The 21,419-nt window shown below is 45.4% G+C and overlaps 1 protein-coding gene and 1 long non-coding RNA gene across 5 annotated transcripts in view; both read right to left on the bottom strand.

Annotated features, from left to right (window-relative positions):
- Positions 1-11,033: 11,033 nt before the first annotated feature.
- LOC118651691 lies at positions 11,034-19,582 on the bottom strand. The gene is made up of 2 exons (XR_004966320.1): positions 18,614-19,582; positions 11,034-12,712 (listed from the first exon to the last, which is right to left on the bottom strand). It is a non-coding gene; the product is annotated as an uncharacterized LOC118651691 (long non-coding RNA).
- Positions 19,583-19,918: 336 nt separating this feature from the next.
- Positions 19,919-21,419, bottom strand: part of LONRF1 (LON peptidase N-terminal domain and ring finger 1) — a 30,646-nt gene continuing 29,145 nt past the window's right edge. For all 4 annotated transcript variants that reach the window (XM_036297970.1, XM_036297971.1, XM_036297968.1 and 1 more), the window contains one exon: positions 19,919-21,219. In XM_036297970.1, the coding sequence (XP_036153863.1) occupies positions 21,061-21,219 (159 nt within the window). In that variant the 3' untranslated portion in view covers positions 19,919-21,060. The remainder of the gene's footprint in view (positions 21,220-21,419) is intronic.

The following is a 21,419-nucleotide window of genomic DNA, read 5'->3' as shown; positions in this document are numbered from 1 at the left end:
TCAGGAAAGAAGGTGAGTCTGAATTACAGAATTCTCCTGGGCAATCGCCCTCCTGGCGGGTGAGGCCGGCAAAGGGGCACCCTCAGTCTCTGGGCTGGGAGAGGTCAGAGGAAGGAGGCCTCTATTGCTGAAAGTTGCGCAAGGTGCAGACAGGTAATTCGGGAAAGTCAGGTCCCCAAAGGAATGCAAAGTCAGAGCCAAAACAAACCTTCTAAAGTGGGTCAGCAACCCCAGAGGCCAAATCGTGAGCGACAACTAAGATAAGACGCCAAATGGGTTAGAAAAACAAAACAAAAGAGGAGACCTGAGAAGTGGAAGGAGCAGGCAGGACCCAGGCAGGCAGCTTTTCGAGGTCAGGCTGACGGCATTTAGAATTAAAGTAGCTCAGAACTAACTCCAACCTCACCTCCCCCCGGCTTCCTCCCGTGGGGGTTCCCTAGCTTTGCCTGGTCCGCGGCTCTGAAGTCTGGATCATGCATTTCCAAGGCGATGGAGGTTCCTTGCCATTGTCACGGGGGATGTTACTGGAGCTCTTGTTGGGATCGAATGTTCAGGTAGTTTGGAGGGTGGGTTGGGTGTAGCAGGGGCCTAGGGGGCACGTGGGGATGTTTGCAGAGAGGAAGACAAGAGAGAAACTCACGGGGATGGTGGCCTCTGGCGGCTTGAAGACCCCAGTGCACCTCTGGTTTCTGACGTGTCAGGTCTGGAAGATTCTGGAGGAGCCCCAGGCGTCGTCCACTGAGATGCCCCCCTTTAGGAAGAACAGCTACCACTTTAGGGCTTAACTTTGACCCTGCACATCCTACAGCATTTTCTAGATCCTTTCTAGGTGGCACAGTGCCTCCCACTCCAGGTACTGTTAGGGTCGCCGAAGGAGGAACACATGAGGCCAAAGTGGTAAAGGATTATACATTTATCAGGTCATCTGGAACCCAGATGGGCTGGGCCCCAAAATGGCGTCAGCACCCGGGGATGGGGAGTCGGAGGTTTTAAAGGGCGCTAGGTGGGTGTTCTCTGGGCAGAGAATTGACTGCGCGGGTCCGGATTCTGGGCAGGTCCGGAGGGGAAGGATAATGGTCTTAGCAAGTGGAATGTGGTCTCAGTGGAAGGGAATGTCGATGTGAAGTGGCCTGAAGGTCAGATCCCAGGGGAGGAGGTATTGATTAGATTATTTGAACAAACCTAACAGGTCCCTGCCAGGCCTGTGGCTACCGATGGGCTACTCTCGGGGGAGGGATACAGTGGAAGCAAATGCCACTGCGCTGAGGTGAGCGCACTGGTTATTTTGGCTTCTGTTCTCTGCAGATGCTTCCTACGTGGCCCTTTCCCCAAAGTAATGTGATTACTTCTTTATGTGAGTCAAGCACAGCAATAGTGCTTGGCATGCGGTTCTCACAGGCCCTCCCAGCATCCGGGGCCCCGTGCCTCCTTCCCCAGAGCCCTCATTCTGTCCCATGGTCACCTCGTCCAGCCACGAGGCCCAGAAGTCACCTCTCGCTCAGCACCTGGGTGGCCCTGATTTGTCTAAGGGTCCTCCCTTTCCTTTCACCAGTTTCTGCTTCAGGAATGAACATGTGACCAACAAGACGTGAGGGAGACGCGCTCACGTTTCTGACAGGGTTCCCTCACTCCTGAGGAAGCCTGTTCTTTCTCTGTTCCATGTTGAACGTTGACCTACTTCCCGGAACCTGCTGCTTGCCAGAGGTCGCACACAGGGGGCTGGGTAGATGGAGATAACCACAGAGAAACGCAGCCAGGGTCCTGATAGAAGGTCCATGGAGCAGACTGCTTTTACTAGTAGCATGTGATAACAAATGTCACTGTTTACGCCGCTTTAATCAGGGCTTTCTGTGTAGTGCCTTCAAATCATCCTATGGATACAACAATATAAGTCAGATATTTTTCTCCCTGTTCTATAGATGAGGATATTGAGGCTAACTTAACATTAAGCAATGTGCCTAAGGGTCGACAGTTCTTCAGGTAGGGTAGAGATTTGAACCCAATGTGGCCCTTCTAAGACTGTTTTCTTAACACTGAGAACACAAAGCCCCTAGTTCAGTGGTCGGCAAACTGCGGCCCCTTGAGTGTGGCTCTTCCACAAAATACCACGTGTGGGTGTGCACGTACAGTGCGATTGAAACTTCGTGGCCACACTCAAGGGGCCAAAGAGCCGCATGTGGCTCGCGAGCCGCAGTTTGCCGACTACTGCCCTAGTTGATGTGATTAATCCGACGGTGGGTCAGAAGGTTATGAATGCAGAGGGCTTTGGTTCTCCCAGGGCTCCCAACCCAGGTGGCTGACACTTCCTCAGTGTACTTGTCCTGGGTTGGCCTGGTGAGGACGGTGCTTTCCAGGGATAGAACCCCGGACAGCTTGACCCAGGGATTTACCTGAGACAAAGAGAAGTTCCTGCCAAAAAATAGAAATCTCTCTGTTACATAGACTCCTTAAACACCACTTTCTCGGTGCAGGTTTTCTCCTACATCCCAGGTTTGCTCAATCACAGTGCTACATGCTCTCACCAGACCCTTGTACTTCTCCAGTTATAAGCAGGTGTCCACTATCTGTCTTCCCTGTAGACCAGTGGTTCTCAACCTTGGCTGCACATTAGAACCACCTGGGAATCTTTTTAAAATCCTGATTTCTGGGCCTCATCCTCGGGATTTTAAAAAGATTCCCAGGTGATTCTAATGTGCAGCCAAGGTTGAGAACCACTGCTGTAGACTATAGACTACCCCTTCCTTGCCCTCTGGGCTTCCTTTCCTCCACGCCCACCTCCAGCCCAGCTGTCTGTTTGATTGTCACAACAGGTGACAAGTGCATCTGCCAAACAGATAGGACATCTATGGGGACGGGACAGTCCTGAGCGCCGTGTTGCGTGTAGGCAGGGGAGTGGGTTCCGAGGTTGGGCCGCCGGGGGATGCTGCCTGCCTGCGGGTCTAGGGAGAGCGTGCCACGCTGACAGGACATAGAAAGGAGATAGAAGGAAGCTACAGGTGAACCTCATCCATTCCAGAGTTTGGCTGGAAGCTCCATACTTAGAAAAGAAGTAGTGCAGCCCTAGCCGGTTTGCTCAGTGGATAGAGTGTCAGCCTGTGGACCAAAGGAGCCCAGGTTCGATTTGGTTGCAGGCTCCTCCCTGGCCACCAATTGATGTGCTTCTCTCACATCGATATTTCTCTCTGTCTTTCCCTCTCTCCTCCACTCTGTCTAAAAATCAATAGGAAAATATCCTTGGGTGAGGATTTAAGAAAAAGAAAAGAAGTAGCGTACAACTTGTTTACCAGCAAGACAAACAGACACACACACACACACACACACACACACACACGCCTAAGGGACCTGAGCTAGTTCTTTCATTACTTCCTTCAGTTACATTTGATTTTCTGGACTGGTTTAAAAAGTTAACTGTCATTTGTAATTTAGTTCTGATTAGAAAATACTTTGAGAGTACCCCAAAATATGTACTTCATACAGACTTTCAGTAAAGTGTAACTATTGCTTTGTATTGAAGTGTGTTTTTTGGGGGGGAGAAGGGATGATTTTGGCTCCTTCTAAAGACAGATGTATTGTATGGAAACTAGTAGGTATAGGTGTTCAGTAAACAATTATTGAATTTAGGAAAGAAAGTTGATCATTAGTTATACTTTATTTCTATGCAGAAAATAAACAGAAATGAGTTTACTTTAACAAAGAGTGTGTATTACGAAGGATATTGCTGCAACCAATACTGGCTGAAGAAGACACCAAATAGGGAACCTCAAGGTTGTCAGAAGCAAAGGGAAAGTGTTAGGTGCTGTGTTCAAGGCCAGCTCAGGGCCTGCTGTTTCTTCTTCCTTCACCATGAATAGGCATCTGTTTGGCACAATGCTCCTAGTACTGCGCTGGGCACATGGGGTGCACATGAAGAGGTGTACTATTCAGTTCCCATAGGGAAGACATCGCCACAATCCCACTGATCTTGGAAAGTCAGAATACGCTCGTATTATTCTCCCACTTAAAGACATCCATTGCCTATCGTGTAGCGAGAGCAATCTCTAGCCTATGTGTGGTACCTAACTCACAAGGTATTCCCAAGTCACTCTCCTCCCATCTGTCCTACGTCCCTATTGGTCCTGCTAGCCTTTGAATTCCCAATTCTCCCATCCATACAGTTTTATCTGCCTGAAGTGGCTCCCCTCTTCCTTACAGTTAATGCCCACTCATCCCTCAGGTCAGATCAAACTATTCAGGGAGACCTTCCTGGACTCCCTAGACTGGGTCTTCATTGTGAGGCAACACTGATCAAATGAGACATAGCTATCATCCTCAAAATAAACAATGTCGTAAGCTCCACTTTCAAAGAATTGGTGGGGAGTTGGCAGGATTCAAAAGACAGCTGAGCCCAGCTGTCGTTGCTCAGTGGTTTAGTGTCGACCTACGATCCAGGAGGTCACGGTTCGATTCCCAGTCAGGGCACATGCCCAGGTTATGGGCCCAATTTCCAGTAGTGGGGTGTTCAGGAGGCAACCGATCAATGAGTCTCTCATCACTGATGTTTCTATCTCTCTCTCCAGCTCTCTTATTCTCCATGAAATCAATAGAAACTTATTTTTTTTAAAAAAAAGGATCAGGGAATGAGAGTAACCCTATGACGGTGGTTGGCAAACTGCGGCTCGCGAGCCACATGCGGCTCTTTGGCCCCTTGAGTGTGGCCACGAAGTTTCAATCGCACTGTACGTGCACACCCGCACGTGGCATTTTGTGGAAGAGCCACACTCAAGGGGCCACAGTTTGCCGACCACTGCCCTATGATAATGCAGGAAAAATAACATTCTACTAGCCTACCACTCTTTTTTGGTTTTGTTTTATTTTTTGTTTTTTGGTTTTGTTTTTCTTGCCTCTCTTGAAAATTAGTTATTTTTAGGACTTCGGAGGAGAAACCCTATATTCTACTTTCTATAGATAGAGTCAGCACTAAAGAACTTGGGTGTATCTGCTAGATTTGAATTGTACTGCAGCTAGTGAGTATGGCAGCGGGGTGCACATACCTTGCAGAAGGTGAAGCTTGGGGCCTGGTAAACATGCTTATCTGTTTTATTTCATTAGATTCTTTCATCAAAATTATCATAGATTCTCAAATCAAAACCCTCTCATCAAAGCCAACAATCACCTCTTAACCCATGGCAGTGTTTAGTGTGGTAAGTGAGACTTGAGGCAGATTCTAGGGACTGCTTCATGTAAGGAATTACAATATGATGAGTAGTTATATACAACAAATATGTGAGTAACCCAGTGTGACCCACTCCCACCAGGATCAACATTTCCCTACATGAAATATTCATGCAGTCACTTTCTAAAAGAAACATTCTATGAAGCACCTGGGAAATTATTTTGTGATTTGTCTCTCCTTTGGCCATTTATCATCTGTGGTTTTCCCGTGTTTTATATCCTTTTGTGTGCATTCTTTCTAAATTAAGGATTCTAGCAGAATTAAGTCTGATGCATGTTAATGCCATTCTCCATTGTTAGTCGTTCTCAGAAACTTATAAATATTTCATGTTGGGTATTGCCAAATGTTAGGCATCATGGTTCTACATGAATAATCTTCTGCTGATAATTGCTAGCAAGGCTTGTGGTTTACTGCCTTGCTGGGGTTCATGGAGATTTATTGACTTAGAGCTAATTAAATTGTTGCCTGCTGCTTTCGAAATTCCACCGCAGAAACACGCCTGTCATTAGGCAGCCTTTGTGCCCGAGGGCCGAGTCGGATCAAGACGCTGACTTCTTTCCTAGGTGCTTGTTGGGGTGGGCGTGGGGACACGGGGGGCTTTTCACAGGTGAAGGTTGTGTGCACACGAAAACTGACGCATGAGCACTGGTGTTCTCTGTGTGTTTGTGTTTGTTTCTGGGGTTTCTGAGCTATTGGAACTCTGTATTTAAGTTGCTACGTTTTCCTTCCAGAATCGCTTTCTGAATAGGAGGGCTAGTTGGTGGTCATACCGATTTCTTTTACCAAATTGCATTTAGGGAACATTCTAAAACCACGTGTTTTGATGCAGGATTGTGACTACATGAATCATTTGGGATCATTTTACCTCCCTGAATAGGTTTTTATTTATTTGTTTGTTTGTTTATTTTTTATTTCAGAGAGGAAAGGAGAAGGAGAGAGAGATAGAAACATGAATGATGAGAGAATCATTGACCGGCTGCCTCCTGCACGCCCCACACTGGGGATTGAGCCTGCAACCTGGTCATGTGCCCTGACCAGGAATTGAACTGTGACCTCCTGGTTCATGGGTCGATGCTCAACCACTGAGCCATGCTGGCCGAGCTAAGTTTTTCAGAAAAATGACTGAAGAAGTTTGAAGAGTAGGACTACCCATCATCTGTGGTCACATTAAATCTCTGAGGTCCCTTCACATCAAGTTTTAAGGACTAGAGCTGATGCAGAAGCCAAGCTTTGCCCTGGGGCCTTCTGACTCCTGCCACGAACCCGGCCTCTTGGTTGGTCGTGCCATTTCGTGTCCTCTGCCTCAGTTTTCCCCTCTGGGAAGTGGGGATTGTCATGTACTATCCTATAGGGTTGTTGTGAAGATGAAGAGACATATTCACATGCTTTAAAATAATAAACGGGTATTGGTTGGTACTATTTATTTTTATTTTCGTCATCGTAACTATAGTGACAAAACTCACATTTATACTGAGCCTCAGAGTTTTACAAAGTTTAAACATGTAAACCTTCACCGGATGTAAGAAAGTCGTGTAATATTTTCACCATTCCATTTTAGAGATGAGAAATCTGAGATTAGAAAGGCTAAGCATTGTTCTCCGAATCTCACAACTATGATGTGATGAAGCCAGAACTCACACCCAGCTTTGCCGAATCCCATCTGCCCCATTTCTTTCCTATTTCACTCCGCTGTCCTTCCATCCTCAGAGTTAGGACTGGAGGAGGTCTCAGAAAACATCTAGCCTGAGCCCCTCCTTACGTGGATGGGAAAATGAGCCCCCCCCCCCCCCCCATGAAGTGTTGCCCAGATCACTACTGCTTTGGAGAAGGGCCATCTTTCTTGATTAGCATCTGAAACCCTTTGCCGCCCCCAGTCATCAGATCCTAGGCATCCAGGGCAGCCCTGAGGAAGTGGTCAGAGCATTCATTCCCAGCATGAAAAACAGGGCTTCTTTTTGGTAACGTGAGCATTTTAATACCATTGCTTTCCTGCAAGCCAACTATTGTGGCATTGCAATAAAAGTTAACCAACATCCTCTCCATCAATGAGTTATTGTCATAGCCAGAGGGTCCCTTTAACTTCCGCTTGGTACGACTTTGGTTTCGGCTGCTGATAATGTGTTCCTTCCGCGGGAAAGGGGAGCCCCTTGCAGCTGCCCTTCCCCCCCCCCCCCCCCCCGCCCCGATTATTCTCGTGTTCAGCGCTGCCATGGGCCACGAGGTGTGGCTAGAACACAGGAGGTCGGCGTTCACAGGCGGCTTCTGGAAACAGAGGAGCGAGGCCGAGTCGGACCCCAGCTCCCCTGGCAGCCCCGGTGCAGGGACGTGTGCGGTGAGGCGGCGGCTCTTATGCACTTCACAGCACGGCCCAGCAAGGGCCAGCTTCGCGCAAAGAGCAGGGACCACGCTCTGTGAGGTCAGCTCCCCAGGCCTGGCCTCGTTATGGAAAACGCAGGGAGGAAGCGGCCGGAGGTAGGAAGCGTGTCTGTCCATCCCGTACCTGAGGGGGCGATTGCAGGGCCCGTCAGAATAGCGGCTCAGCGGCTGAGTGAACCGATCGGCCGCCTGTTTGATTCCTGGTCCGGGCACAGGCCCGGGTGCAGGCTGGATCCCAGTGTGGGGCGTGCAGGAGGCAGCCAATCAATATTCTCTCTCGTCATTGATGTTTCTCTCTCTCTCTCTTTCCCTTCCTCTCTGAAATCAATAAAAATATATATTTTTTAAAATAGGAACATTTCTGCCAAGGGCTTCCCGTACCAGCTCCACACCATACGCCTCTCCTCTTGGCTGCATTTCCGAAAGGCAGCTCCTGGCTCTCCCATAGGACAGGTCTCTGCCACCTCAGAGCCCTCACGCCTTCCTCTTCTCACCTGTGACTCTCCGTCCGTACCTGGCTGCCTCTCACGCTCTCAAAAACATTTTCCATACTTACCTGGCAGGGGAGATACCATGATCACAAAAACATTTTCCTCCAGCGCCGTATCGAGAAGAGGCCGCTCGGCCTGTTTCTTACAGCCACGTCCTGTGCGATTCCTGCTGGAGTCCAACCCCAGCAGGTCCAGGGGTCCCCAAAGGTGTGGATGGAGTCGGCGAAGAAGGAATGACACGGAGATAGCGCTCAGTTGATCAGCAGCCTAGCCAGGATCTCTAGCCAGGATCTCCAGCCAAGTTCTGGTCTGGATCTCCAGCGAAGTTCTGCTTAGGATCTCCAGCCAGGTTCTGTAGCCATGTTCCCTCGCTAGGTTCTCCAGCCAGGTTCTGTCCAGGTTCTCCAGCCAGGTTCAGTCACCAGGTTCTAGTCAGGTTCTCTTGCCAATTTCTGTAGTCAGGTTCAGTCCAGGATCTTTTGCCATGTTCTCTCCAGCGAAGTTCTTCTGTGTGTGTAGGTTCCTTCTTCTGAGTTCTGTCTTCTTCATTCTGTGTTCTGAGTTCTGGCTCTTGCTGTCTTGTTGCATCTGTATTTATACCAGTTGATTCAATCCTATCAATCTCTATTACAAAGGTTAGGGCGTTTCTTATCTTCATTCCAGGGAGTAAAGATTATGTAGCTTAAGCATGATTGTTCCTAGTTAAAGTGATTAATTACCCACCTGGCACTTAGTTAAGAGGTTTTATTCCCTCCCTAACTTCAGGGGAAAATCCCTACTTGGGGAAACAACCTTTCTCAGAGAGGAGACCCTGGTTAAAACACATAGTGCCAAGAAGGTGAGAAAATATTTTAAGAACAGTATGCCATATATGCCAGGTCCTTTGAAACAGCAAGCATGGACCGGCTCCCAGCAGATTCCCTGATGGCGCTGGTCACACTTTCACACGGCTTATTTGCTGCTGCCGTAAATACCCTACCCCTCCCGCTAGACCTTAAGACCCAGGAAGCTGGGCGACGTTCAACTCTCAAAGTCGGTGCCTAGAAGATGCTCAAGGTGCTGAGCACCTGTCACCTGTGCGGGCCCAACAGACTCGGCCTGTCAGCGAGGGGATGACTGAGGCCATGACTAAGGAGTTCCACTGAAGTGGAAAGTTTAGGAGGGGAAAAATCTAGCAAGGTGACAGTAAGCTGTGACAATAAAATAATGACTGGTGGTTTTAAACCCGAAAATTCATTTGTGAACATTTGTGTCATTCCAAGGTCAGAAGTAGCCTTTGGAATAAAACGGGTTTAAATCTTCTCCATGTGCCCCCACAGCTCTGAATTGTCTAGCTTGTGGGTGTCGGCACTGCGTACGCATCCTGTCCCCCCCCCCCCCCCCCGTGGCAACAATCACTCAACACCTGCTCTCCCAAACCTGCCCATTACTTCCGTGACGCTCAGCTCTCTCCTGTGAGTTATGGCCGAGGAATTTTACCAGAAATTCTAAGCTACTTTTCAAGGTATTTTTCTTAGGCAAAAAAACAGTTCCATCCCTAAGAGATAGCCTGGCGCTATGAACGTAATGCATCGCTTCACTTTGCTGCATTCGTTACGGTTCATTTGGCCGGGAGTGAAGACTCCAAGCGAAGCGGAGGTGAGCAGGTTAAGGGATTTAGCACAGGAATGCTGTGGTTCCTCATGGAACTCGGAGAACTGAATAATCGGGCCTGGGGGCAGCGTCTCAGTGAAAACACACAGCCTCTGAGGACCCCAGACAATTTCCACAGGAGGGTAATCCGCGTGAGCCGGCCAGACGCGCCCACAAGTGCCTGTGATGTGACCTGCTGAGTGCACGCGATCCGGGCCCCTCTCCTCAGAGATGGTGGTTCAGATGGGTCATGGACTCCAGACACTTTGCAGTATGCAGAGCACTTTCACACATAACCATTTTCAATTGAAAGAAAATAAACCCACAGTCATTGCTTCACTTGAACACACACACACACACACACACACACACACACTCCTACTCCATTACGACTCAAGTCAGATGTGGATGGGAGGGAGTAAGAAGTCATTAAAATTCACTTTTAAACTACTCCTGCCAGACCTAGCAGGTTTGGCTCAGTGGACAGAGCGTTGGCAGGCTGAAGGGTCCAGGGTTAGATTCTGGTCAAGGGCACGTACCTTGGTTGCAGCTTCTATCCCCAGCCCTTGTCGGGGTGCATGTGGGAGGCAGCCAATCAATGTGTCTCTCTCACATTGATGTTCCTCTCTCTGTGTCACTCCCCCTCCCTTCCACTCTCTCTAAAAATCAATGGAAAAATATCCTCAGGTGAGGGTTTACAAAAAATAAAAACACAAACTACTCATACCAGAAATTATATTAACCTTTGAAGTGATCATCTTAAAAGCCTATATATTCTAACGTTGTCATTCTTAGCATTTTTATGCATCCATTATATACCCCTGTGAGATATGTAGTAAATATTTAACTTCTATAAAATATAAAATATAGTTTTTATTTTCATTATCTTATAGAGAACTGAGGCTCGGAAAAGTTAAATAGCTCATCTAAGATTTCACGTCTAGGAAATATTAGTAAAAATGTTAATTTCCCTCTCAGTCTCTCTCAAGACTATGGTTTTTAAAAAAGTGTTCCTCTTCTAATATGGAAGATGTTTTCCTAAAATGTATATTTTTTAAAAGCTGGTTAAAAAAACACTATGGCCTTATCTAAGAGCATGTGTGTTTTTTTGTCCCTCTGAAGCTAACTGGCCCTGTTTTATCTTCAGGTGTGGCAGCACCATCTAGTGGTGAAAAAAGACATAGCCCCATTGAGTGATTTTCTTCATTGGACATCTAACCCCATTTTTAAGGGTGACAGATCAATTTGGGGCTTCCAATTAAAAATAAAATGAGAAAATGTGTTTATTTTCTTTACCTGGAAAAATTGCATTAAAACGGAGCCAATGAAAGGAAAAACTTTATTAATTCACAGAGGTAGAAAATTGGAGACAAACGCATAGGGGACAAAAGACTCGTACAAGTACTTCGAAGAAGGAAAGAGGATAGAAGGTGGTGACCTAGAACACAGGAAGTTCATGTTTTTTGTTCTCATCAAATTCAACTCCTAACAAAAGGAAAAAGAAAAAAATCAGCTCCTAACATTTCCTTTATCAGTAAGCTGCCTAATATGTACCCCACAACAGTTAAGTTTGAAGCAGAGACAGACTTACATATTTCTTTGTCATTATGAGATAAATCAAGCATCGTGCGTTTAAAGATGCAGCGAATTTGATGAAATTTCATGGTATTTGAATAATTTCTTTTTTAAAAAATATACTTTATTGATTTTTCACAGAGAGGAAGGGAGAGGGATAGAGAGTTAGAAACATGGATAAGAGAGAAACATCTATCAGCTGCCTCCTGTACACCCCCTACTGGGGATGTGCCCGCAACCAAGGTACATGCCCTTGACCAGAATCGAACCTGGGACCCTTCAGTCCCCAGGCTGACGCTCTATCCACTGAGCCAAACCGGTTAGGGCTTGAATCATTTCTTATTTAGGAAGTTGGCAGAACCATCTGTTGGTGCCCAAATGGAATAAGCGTACCTGTTGTCTTCCTTAGTAGTTACTGTTGTTTACAGAGAATTCTAGTTCATGCTGTTCCCTCCATCTAGTTCATTTCCTCCCCTCTCCACCTGATTAAACACGACTCATCTTTAAGACAGCCTAGAGTCCCCCTCCGGGAGCCTCGCATAACACTCCATTGCCACCCAACCCTCCTATAGGCTAAGTGGCCCTCTTAGAGTTTGCAGAACACCCCAGGCGAATGCCAATCACTGCACTGGCCCTGGTTTTTATCACCTCTTTCTGCATTTATCTTCCCCACTCTAATGAGAGTCGCTGAGGACAGGAACTTGGTGTTATTTATTTCTGTCGCCAAGCATCTGGTGTCATAGTAGAGGCTTATTTCACGAAGGAACACAGAGGCGTAACTGTGGCTTCACAGCAGAACTAGAAGAACACTTACAGATGCCCCAGTAGCTGGAGCTCTCCTGGCCCAGATCATTCTCAGGCTGCGGGGCCAAGGCCTGGACTGAATTTAAGATGTAAGAGCGTTGGCCCGGCCGGTGTGGCTCAGTGGTTGAGCACTGACCTATGAACCAGGAGGTCACGGTTCAATTCCCTATCAGGGCACATGACCAGGTTGCAGGATCAATCCCCAGTGTGCGGCGTGCAGGAGGCAGCCGATCAATGATTCTCCCTCATCATTGTTGTTTCTATCTCTCTCCCTCTCCCTTCCTCTCTGAAATCAATAGAAATATATTATTTTTTTAAAAAAATATGTAAGAGAGTCAGAGTGGAGTGCAGGAATGTCAGTGACACACAATCAGTAAGAGGCATAAAGAAAAAGAACACGGTGATGGAATGCTGAGGGAGTATCCTCTGGTGACCTTCCTCAGCCAAAACCAGGACCCCTCAGCAGTACCAAGCAGTAAAAGGAGAGAACTGTGTAGACTCACCACAGAGGTGCACACACGCTTAGGGCCAGAGAAATGATGAAAAGCTCCACGTGAAAATCAACTCCCGACTTTTCCTACCTGAACGCCAGTTAACTGATCTTCAGATGCGGCGGCACCACCTAGTGGCGAAAAATTCAGACACAGACCCATTGAGTGACTTGCTTTATCGGACGACTAACCCCATTTATAGGGTGACATTGATTTGGGGCTTAGGAAGTCTCAACCAGATGAGGAACAAACTAGTAAAAAAGAAGTAGTGAGGGTGACAGTGTGCTACACATCGCCTTTACAGGGTACGGTTTTAATAGCATGGAGTTTGAAATGTGGTATGTATTGATATATGTCAGTTGTTACACATTTTGGATCTGTGAAAGCTCATGGGGGGAATTTCTAGATTTATTGAGACGTTTCTACAACTGAGGAAATGTGGCAGATGGTGCTTCCTGCGGCATTGTTTTCTCCAGTTTCCTACTAATTTGGCACGAAGACACCTCCCGCAGGCCTCTTCTAAAAACAGGTCCACAGTGTAAACACAGCGCTTAGGTGACTGGGTAAGCGGTGAGACAATTTTGAACTTTGCTTTTTACACGTCCACATTATTTAATTTTATTTTAAAATGTGCAGTATTGTTGTAATTATATTAAAACAAGCCACCAACACAATCATCTAAATCAGCGTGTGGTGAGCAGTCAACCCCACCCTCCCTCTGCAGGGTGTGGCAGTGTTCTCCACTGCATCGCAAGTCCTTCTGGTGGCCAGTGGGAGGCGGGAGGGAATCTGAGCCCAGCTATTTACAAGCAAGTCCTATTTCCTCCACTTTTCTTTCTCCAGGATTGTGCAGGAAAATAGGCTGGAGTCCGACGGTTCTAAAAGCTGGCATCTCAGCCTGCAGTTGATCTTACTGGCCACCAGGTGACGCCTGTGTGCCTCTACTGGGAAAGATTTGAGTAACAATTTTTAGAAGTTTGGGACAATTGACAAGTCATGAGATGAACTCATAGAGAAAGGGAGTCTAGGTGTTTCTGGACACATTTTTATGAACAGATCAGAATCTAAGTTTCTAAAGGGCTGATAGTTGTATTTCAAATACCTCTCCGTGTTGGGCACAAGGTAAATGCTAATAAATACTTTTGGAACCAAAGATATGTGAAATTAGTAGTCTTTTATGTAAAGAGATCTAGAGTTTCTCCATTTGGCATTCTTAATTGTCATATGTTAACAATATGGTGCAGAAGTAGCATAAGAACCTGTAAAATTAAGAATGAAAATCGTGCTAGCCAGGTAGCTCAGTTGGGTTAGGGCATTGTACCAGGGTACGGGCACATACAGGTAGCAACCAATGAATGCCTGAATGGGTGGACAAATCGAGGATTTCTCTCTCAAATCAATGAATTTTAAAAAAGAATGAAAATAACCTACGGACAGACTGCATTGTCCCAATAAATACCTGGATACCTTTCACTTCATGAAATTTGTTTCCCTGCAGACCCTACTGAGCTCTTAGTTTTGAAAAGCGAACAAATTGGTGGTAACATGAAATTATCTGCTTATTTGTCTCGATAGGTGGTCATTCTATAGGTACTTATTGAGTAACTGCTATGTGCCGGGGTCCAACCCCAGCAGGTCCAGGGGTCCCCAAAGGTATAGACAGAGTCGGCGAAGAAGGAAGGACATGGAGGCAGTGTTCAGTTGATCAGCAGCCTAGCCAGGATCTCTAGCCAGGATCTCCAGCCAAGTTCGGGTCTGGATCTCCAGCGAAGTTCTGCTTAGGATCTCCAGCCAGGTTCTGTGTCCATGTTCTCTTGCTAGGTTCTCCAGGTTCTCCAGCCAGGTTCTGTAGCCATGTTCTCTTGCTAGGTTCTCCAGGTTCTCCAGCCAGGTTCTGTCCAGGTTCTCCAGCCAGGTTCAGTCACCAGGTTCTAGTCAGGTTCTCTTGCCCATTTCTGTAGTCAGGTTCAGTCCAGGATCTTTTGCCATGTTCTCTCCAGCGAAGTTCTTCTGTCTCTAGTTCTGTCTCTTGCTGTCTTATTGCATCTGTATTTATACCAGTTGATTCAATCCTATCAATCTCTATTACAAAGGTTAGGGCGTTTCTTATCTTCATTCCAGGGAGTAAAGATTATGTAGCTTAAGCATGATTGTTCCTAGTTAAAGTGATTAATTACCCACCTGGCACTAGTTAAGAGGTTTTATTCCCACCTTAACTTCAGGGGAAAATCCCTACCTGGGGAAACAACCTTTCTCAGAGAGGAGACCTTGGTTAAAACACATAGTGCCAAGAAGGTGAGCAAACATATTAAGAACAGTATGCCATATGTGCCAGGTCCCTTGAAACAGCAAGCATGGACAGGCTCCCGGCAAATTCCCCCTTTTTCATTTTTTAAAAGCAGGCATTAAAAAGAAAAACCTGAAATGCTCTCTTGTATCCATTTTAAGAGTAGGATTGGCGCTTTCCGCTATTACCTGAGTCCTGATCTATCACCCCAGGGAGAGCTTGCCAATCCTGCACTTTCCCAGGGTGGAAAGGCTGCAGTGGGGTTAAGGATAAGGCTCCTTGGGCCTACCTTCTCCCATGCCATTACATTTACCTTTCCTTCCTCAGAAAAGCATGGACATATTTCTTGTATAAAATGTTCTGTCTGACTGGGAGTAACCTTAATTCCTCTGCTAGCAAGCATATATGTTAAAAGATCAATACAGAGTCTTTTTTCTTTGGACTCAGTATGGCATATCTTCTCAATCTAAGGATCAATACAGAGTCTTCTTTCTTTGGACTCAGTATGGCACATCTTCTCAATCTAAGTTCTGTACTATCCACCTTCTTACCCTACTTATCCTCTATAGGGGGGTCTGCAGTACCCTGGTGGAGTCCTATCCGTCCTGAGTGTGGGGTTCTCAATGGGGGGGGGGGGGGGCTTACCTAGGGGAATCCTGTTCCAGGGGTTCCCAAAGGTGTGGACGGAGTCGGCGAAGACTATCCACCCTCTTCCTGCGGTGGAGTCCTATCCGTCCCGAGTGCGGGGGGACTTACCTAAGGGGTCCCTGTTCGGGCGCCAGATGCCGGGGTCCAACCCCAGCAGGTCCAGGGGTCCCCAAAGGTATAGACGGAGTCGGCGAAGAAGGAAGGACATGGAGGCAGTGTTCAGTTGATCAGCAGCCTAGCCAGGATCTCTAGCCAGGATCTCCAGCCAAGTTCTGGTCTGGATCTCCAGCGAAGTTCTGCTTAGGATCTCCAGCCAGGTTCTGTGTCCATGTTCTCTTGCTAGGTTCTCCAGGTTCTCCAGCCAGGTTCTGTAGCCATGTTCCCTCGCTAGGTTCTCCAGCCAGGTTCTGTCCAGGTTCTCCAGCCAGGTTCAGTCACCAGGTTCTAGTCAGGTTCTCTTGCCCATTTCTGTAGTCAGGTTCAGTCCAGGATCTTTTGCCATGTTCTCTCCAGCGAAGTTCTTCTGTCTCTAGTTCTGTCTCTTGCTGTCTTATTGCATCTGTATTTATACCAGTTGATTCAATCCTATCAATCTCTATTACAAAGGTTAGGGCGTTTCTTATCTTCATTCCAGGGAGTAAAGATTATGTAGCTTAAGCATGATTGTTCCTAGTTAAAGTGATTAATTACCCACCTGGCACTAGTTAAGAGGTTTTATTCCCACCTTAACTTCAGGGGAAAATCCCTACCTGGGGAAACAACCTTTCTCAGAGAGGAGACCTTGGTTAAAACACATAGTGCCAAGAAGGTGAGCAAACATATTAAGAACAGTATGCCATATGTGCCAGGTCCCTTGAAACAGCAAGCATGGACCGGCTCCCGGCAGCTATGCATATGAGGTGCTAAATCATTCCAATGCTTTGACTTGGGGTGAGAGGAGGGCCTTTATGTGTCTTGCATTTACCAGCTGGTTTACATGGACTTATGAATGTGCCTGAAGTAAAAGGTGTAACTATTTTGAGTCTGATCTGCTGATTTGTCCCTTTCCTCATTTCTGGCAACTTTATTTCTACTTACAAATCCTCCAACTCTAGAATTAATTATATCAGATGAGTTACTACAATCAATTTTAACCAGAAAATGCGTGTTCAACCAGGTCCAGTCCCAGTTGCACATGGCCTTTGCATCACAATCCGTCCGTCTGAAATGAATGCTATGCTGGTTTTCCCAGGCTGCCCCCCTTCAAACGGGGTGGCTTTAAACAGTCTACAACATGCATTCTCTCACAGCTCTGGAGACAAGAAGCCCCAAATCAGGATGTCACCAAGGTCATGCCCCCTCCAAAACCTTTAGGGGAGGGTTCTCTCTCGCCTCTTCCAGCTTCTGATACCCTCAGGCATTCGTTGGCGTGTGGACGTATCACTCAAATCTCTGCCTCCATGGCCACATGGGCTGTCTTCGGAGTCTCTGTGCTTCACATAGCATTCTGCTCTGTGTCTCTCCTCCTCCTCTCAGAAAAACATCAGTCATATTGGACTAAGGACTCACTTTACTCCAGTATGTCCTCATCTTAATTACATCTGCACCCTGGACCCTATTCCCAAATAAAGTCACAGTCTGAGGTTCCAACAGTTTAAACTTCAACATGTTCGGCGAGGGAGAGGGGGACACAGTTCAACCCATAAATTACTTAACTACATAGTGTTTCAGTTTCCTCATCTGGACAGAAATACCGACTTTATGGGATTTTCTGAGAATTAAATGTGGTGCTTACCACATTTTGAAATTAAATCTATATTCTTTTCACTACCTTAAGTTGTGACAAAAAGCTTAAGGCTACATTTATGTTGGTGACCAACCAAAAGCTATTTGGAGACAGGTATGCAAGAGAGCTCATATAACTACTAGTAAGCTGGGTCATAAATGTCTCCTCTATTTAAAAACATATATAGTGTCACCCAAAAGTGTATACACACTTTAACAGCTGATAGCTCAAATTTGAAAATTAAGTGTATTTTAATAAACACTGTCTTTATAATTATTCAACGCGTGTATACATTTTGGGGTGACACCCTGTATATTAAACACTATTTAAATGTTGGCATTTAGACATTGGCTTAGGTCTTAGGAAGAAAAATCATGTGATCCAGCCAGTAACCTCATTGCAGAGCAATGCCAGTCAACTGAGTTATTGCTGTTTGTCCCTGGTCCACCTGCCTTCTTGTTTCCCTTTCGATAGAGGAAGTTAGCCCCTAAGAAAGATTATTTTTAGTCCTTGAGCTCTGGGAAAATTACTTGTTACTTCTCTTCCTTTTTTAAACTTCTATTACAAGGACGTTAAAACTTTGTCTTCCATGTCTCAGTTTTTCCCTTCTATTTTGACTGCATTGATTTCTGCACTGTGTTCAGGAAAGCGCCCCCACTCGACTCTCCATTTATTCTTTAATTCATTCTGCGTAGCTCATCTACTTGCTTTTTATGATTCACTCATTGAATGCTTCTATGGTGTCAGGGACTATGTGAAAAGTATTGAATTCACAGATCATTTTGGAATTGCACCTTCTCAAACCTAAGGATACTGAGTTTCTGTGAAGCTATGTTCTCCTTTGGTCTCCTGTATCAGCTGTTTCCGTATCTCATAAGTTCCTCACAGCACTGGCCAATGGACAGACTTTCGGTTTCACAATGCCATCAGACTTCATTTCATTACTGTCCCTTTTTCTATTTGGGGAGGAAGGGAAGGCAAAGGTATTTGCAGTCTAATCCTCCTCATCCAATTTCCCTTCTTAACTGGCATTTATTTCAATTCTGCTCAGTGGTCAGCACATGTCTTAGAGCTCAAATCTGTCTAAATGCTGGACACTGGCCCTAGCATTTGGGAGAGGGGTTTGTATTTAATTCAGTTATCCTGTGAGTGCCAGGAGCAGAGAAGAAGGAAAATGCTATGGAGTTCAGAGTTCCCGCTGAGGGAAGGCCTCCCCGCTGGATCTTGGAGAGCAGGAAGAACTGGTGTAAAGACAGGTGTAACGGAGACAAGGGCAGCAACTAGCTACTTTGGCTTGAAAAGTCAAACTCATCATAGAACTTAGTCACTTACCGTGATAAGGAGGGAAAGTGTCAGATTCCTTTGCTCTTTCTGTAAGGATACTTTTAAAAATATATTTATTGATTTCAGAGAGGAAGGGAGAAGGAGAGATAGAAACATTAATATTGAGAGATAATCATTGATTGCCTGCCTCTTGCATGCCCCATGCTGGGGATCGAGCCCACAACCTGGACATGTACCCTGACCGGAATCGAACTGTGTCCTCCTGGTTCACTGGTCAATGCTCAACCACTGAACCATGGCTGTAATGATATTTTTTGTTTAAATCTTTAGACAGCAACTATCAGAATTTATCTATCACAAAATTAAGGTCAGATGATAAATAAAACCCATGGAATTCCTATTAGTACATGTGTATAGAGACAACTTAATGCCCATTTGTGTTGGTGTGAGCTCACATGTGTGCACTTCAGGCACACGTTACAGATGTAGACTCAAGACCATTAACTTGTACTGCCACCTGATACATATTTGAACTATACAGGTAAACTCTGCACTTCTACTGCCCAGACACCACTTAACAGCATTTAATAGTTTATTACAAAGAAGTGTAACCTACCACTTCAGAAACTATTGAGAAGGTGCTTTTGGGAAATCGCCCATTCTTTAGACAATATTTTCTGCAGAACTAATGAACATTCTCAATCAGCATAATTGAGGGGCAGCGGGTGGTCCTCAAGGCAGTCATTTCTGAGCATATTTTTTACATCAACATTCAATATTAAAAGATGTTTGGAAAATCTTAGCTGGGAAAGGGGGGGGCGAAATGGTCAAGTCCATTTAACCAAGAGAAGCCTCTAATGGGTAATATGTATTTATCCTCATCCTAAAGGGACGTGGATTTTTAAAAGGTTGAAAAATAGTGCTTTAGAGGATGGTTCTAGGGCAGTGATGGCGAACCTATGTCACCTCTGACACGCGAACTCATTTTTTTGGTTGATTTTTCTTTGTTAAATGACATTTAAATATATAAAATAAATATCAAAAATATGTCTTTGTTTTACTATGGTTGCAAATATCAAAAAATTTCTATATGTGACAGGGCACCAGAGTTAAGTTAGGGTTTTTCAAAATGCTGACACACCAACCTCAAAAGGTTCGCCATCACTGCTCTAGGGCCTTAAGCCTCCTTAAGTCACTGCATTGTTTGGTGAAAATTTGACCAAGAAAAGCACTTTGAAAGCTCGTGTTAATGTCTCACGGCACAAACAGTGAGCAAAACCCAACGGTGCCTTCACTCTGTAGTTTGATACCCCCACTGACTGTTTTTTACAACGACCTAAAATTAAGAAAAAATTGTTATGAATTTAGCTTTTATTCAAAATTAAATAAGCAAAAGCAAGTTTTTCCGAAATTTTTACAAATTACTTACATAAAAGAAAGTTAATAGGGACAGTCCTAAGTTTGCAACAAATAATTACAAAAGTGTCTAGGGCAGCATGAGTATAAACCACGTCACAGCATGGTGCTCTAATTGTCAGATGAGTAAGGCATAACTAACATTTGCACCGCGACCAGAACTGGAAAACAAAACAGACTGTAAAAGCTTAGTTCTACATTAAGCTCCTTCTCGTCCCTCAGGTCCTATAACACATCATGTCAAACTATAAATTACATAGATGGGCAGTTAATGAGAAAAGCCCCCTAAAAGGTACAAACTAACTGGTACTGAATTGCGTCAGTTCTCCATTTGCCTTTATGTACAATTAAATGTAAACCATATTTTCACAGTTTTGAGTGTTTTGTGAATAGATGCACAGTACCATGTCAGGTTTGCAAATGTTCCTGAAAACTGGCTCTAGGTTCCGCACCCCTGTCGGCCACCGGGGTGCACGTATTTACATAAATAGGAAAGTATCATAGTCAATGGTCAAGACAGTTCAGCAAGAGCAGGATCTCCAGCAGAGCGATACGCAATACCACAGTTTACACACCTGTGCAAACAGAGCATTCGGACAGAGAAATCGGAGGCAACTGCAATTCGCAAAAACTCGTTTCGCTACTGTTGTAAACTTGGGCAGTAAATGGCCCTCGGCAAGCTCTGCTCTCTATGGCTTTTTTTTTTTCTTTTAAAATCTTAAAGCCAGAGAAAATGCACACATACTACCCACACGCTCGCGCACACACACTCCACACACACACACAGTTCTCGTTTCATTTTAGAATACGGTACATAGTGCAACTTCATCACAATGTAGAGGTTTAACACACATTTGCTGTGTGTTTTCCTGTGCAAGTTCTTAGTGGTCTAAATCCTAGTTGAGGGTATTCATTTGCAGAACCACATGATTCTGGAGGTTGAGGAAATAAAATAAAATAAAAAAACAAGAGTTTCCATACATTTTTCAAACCAGCACTGGAGGTGCAAAGGCAGCAGACAACCTGGCCATCAACAGAGCCAGGTTAGGGTAACTTTAAAGGAAGATCCAAGCAGTTAGTTACTTAGACTGGTCTCTAGAAAAATAGGTCAGGATATGCTGTATCTTTGTCAACCGTTCCTTCAAAGACTTCATTGACAGAACTGACAGCTGGTATCGGGGATCCACAGGGAGAACTGCAAGAAGCCACCAACACCAGGCAGGTCCATTAGGAGTCGCCTAAAAAATAAGCAACATTTTATAGGATTAATTCAAGTGTCCATGTGATAACAGCAGTAACAAACCACCAACAAGCTAGTCTTGACTGAGCATTTCTTCCTATTAAGTCCCATCTCAAATCCTTTACACAATCATGCAAGGAAGGCTATTACTATACCCATAAAAAATGGGGAAACTGGAGCTCAGAAGTGCAATATAAA

This window comes from Myotis myotis, unplaced genomic scaffold (assembly GCF_014108235.1).
Source record: "Myotis myotis isolate mMyoMyo1 unplaced genomic scaffold, mMyoMyo1.p scaffold_m19_p_3, whole genome shotgun sequence".
NCBI lineage: Eukaryota > Metazoa > Chordata > Mammalia > Chiroptera > Vespertilionidae > Myotis > Myotis myotis.
Note: the sequence above shows the minus strand (reverse complement) of the source record. Positions and strands in the feature narration are given on the sequence as shown.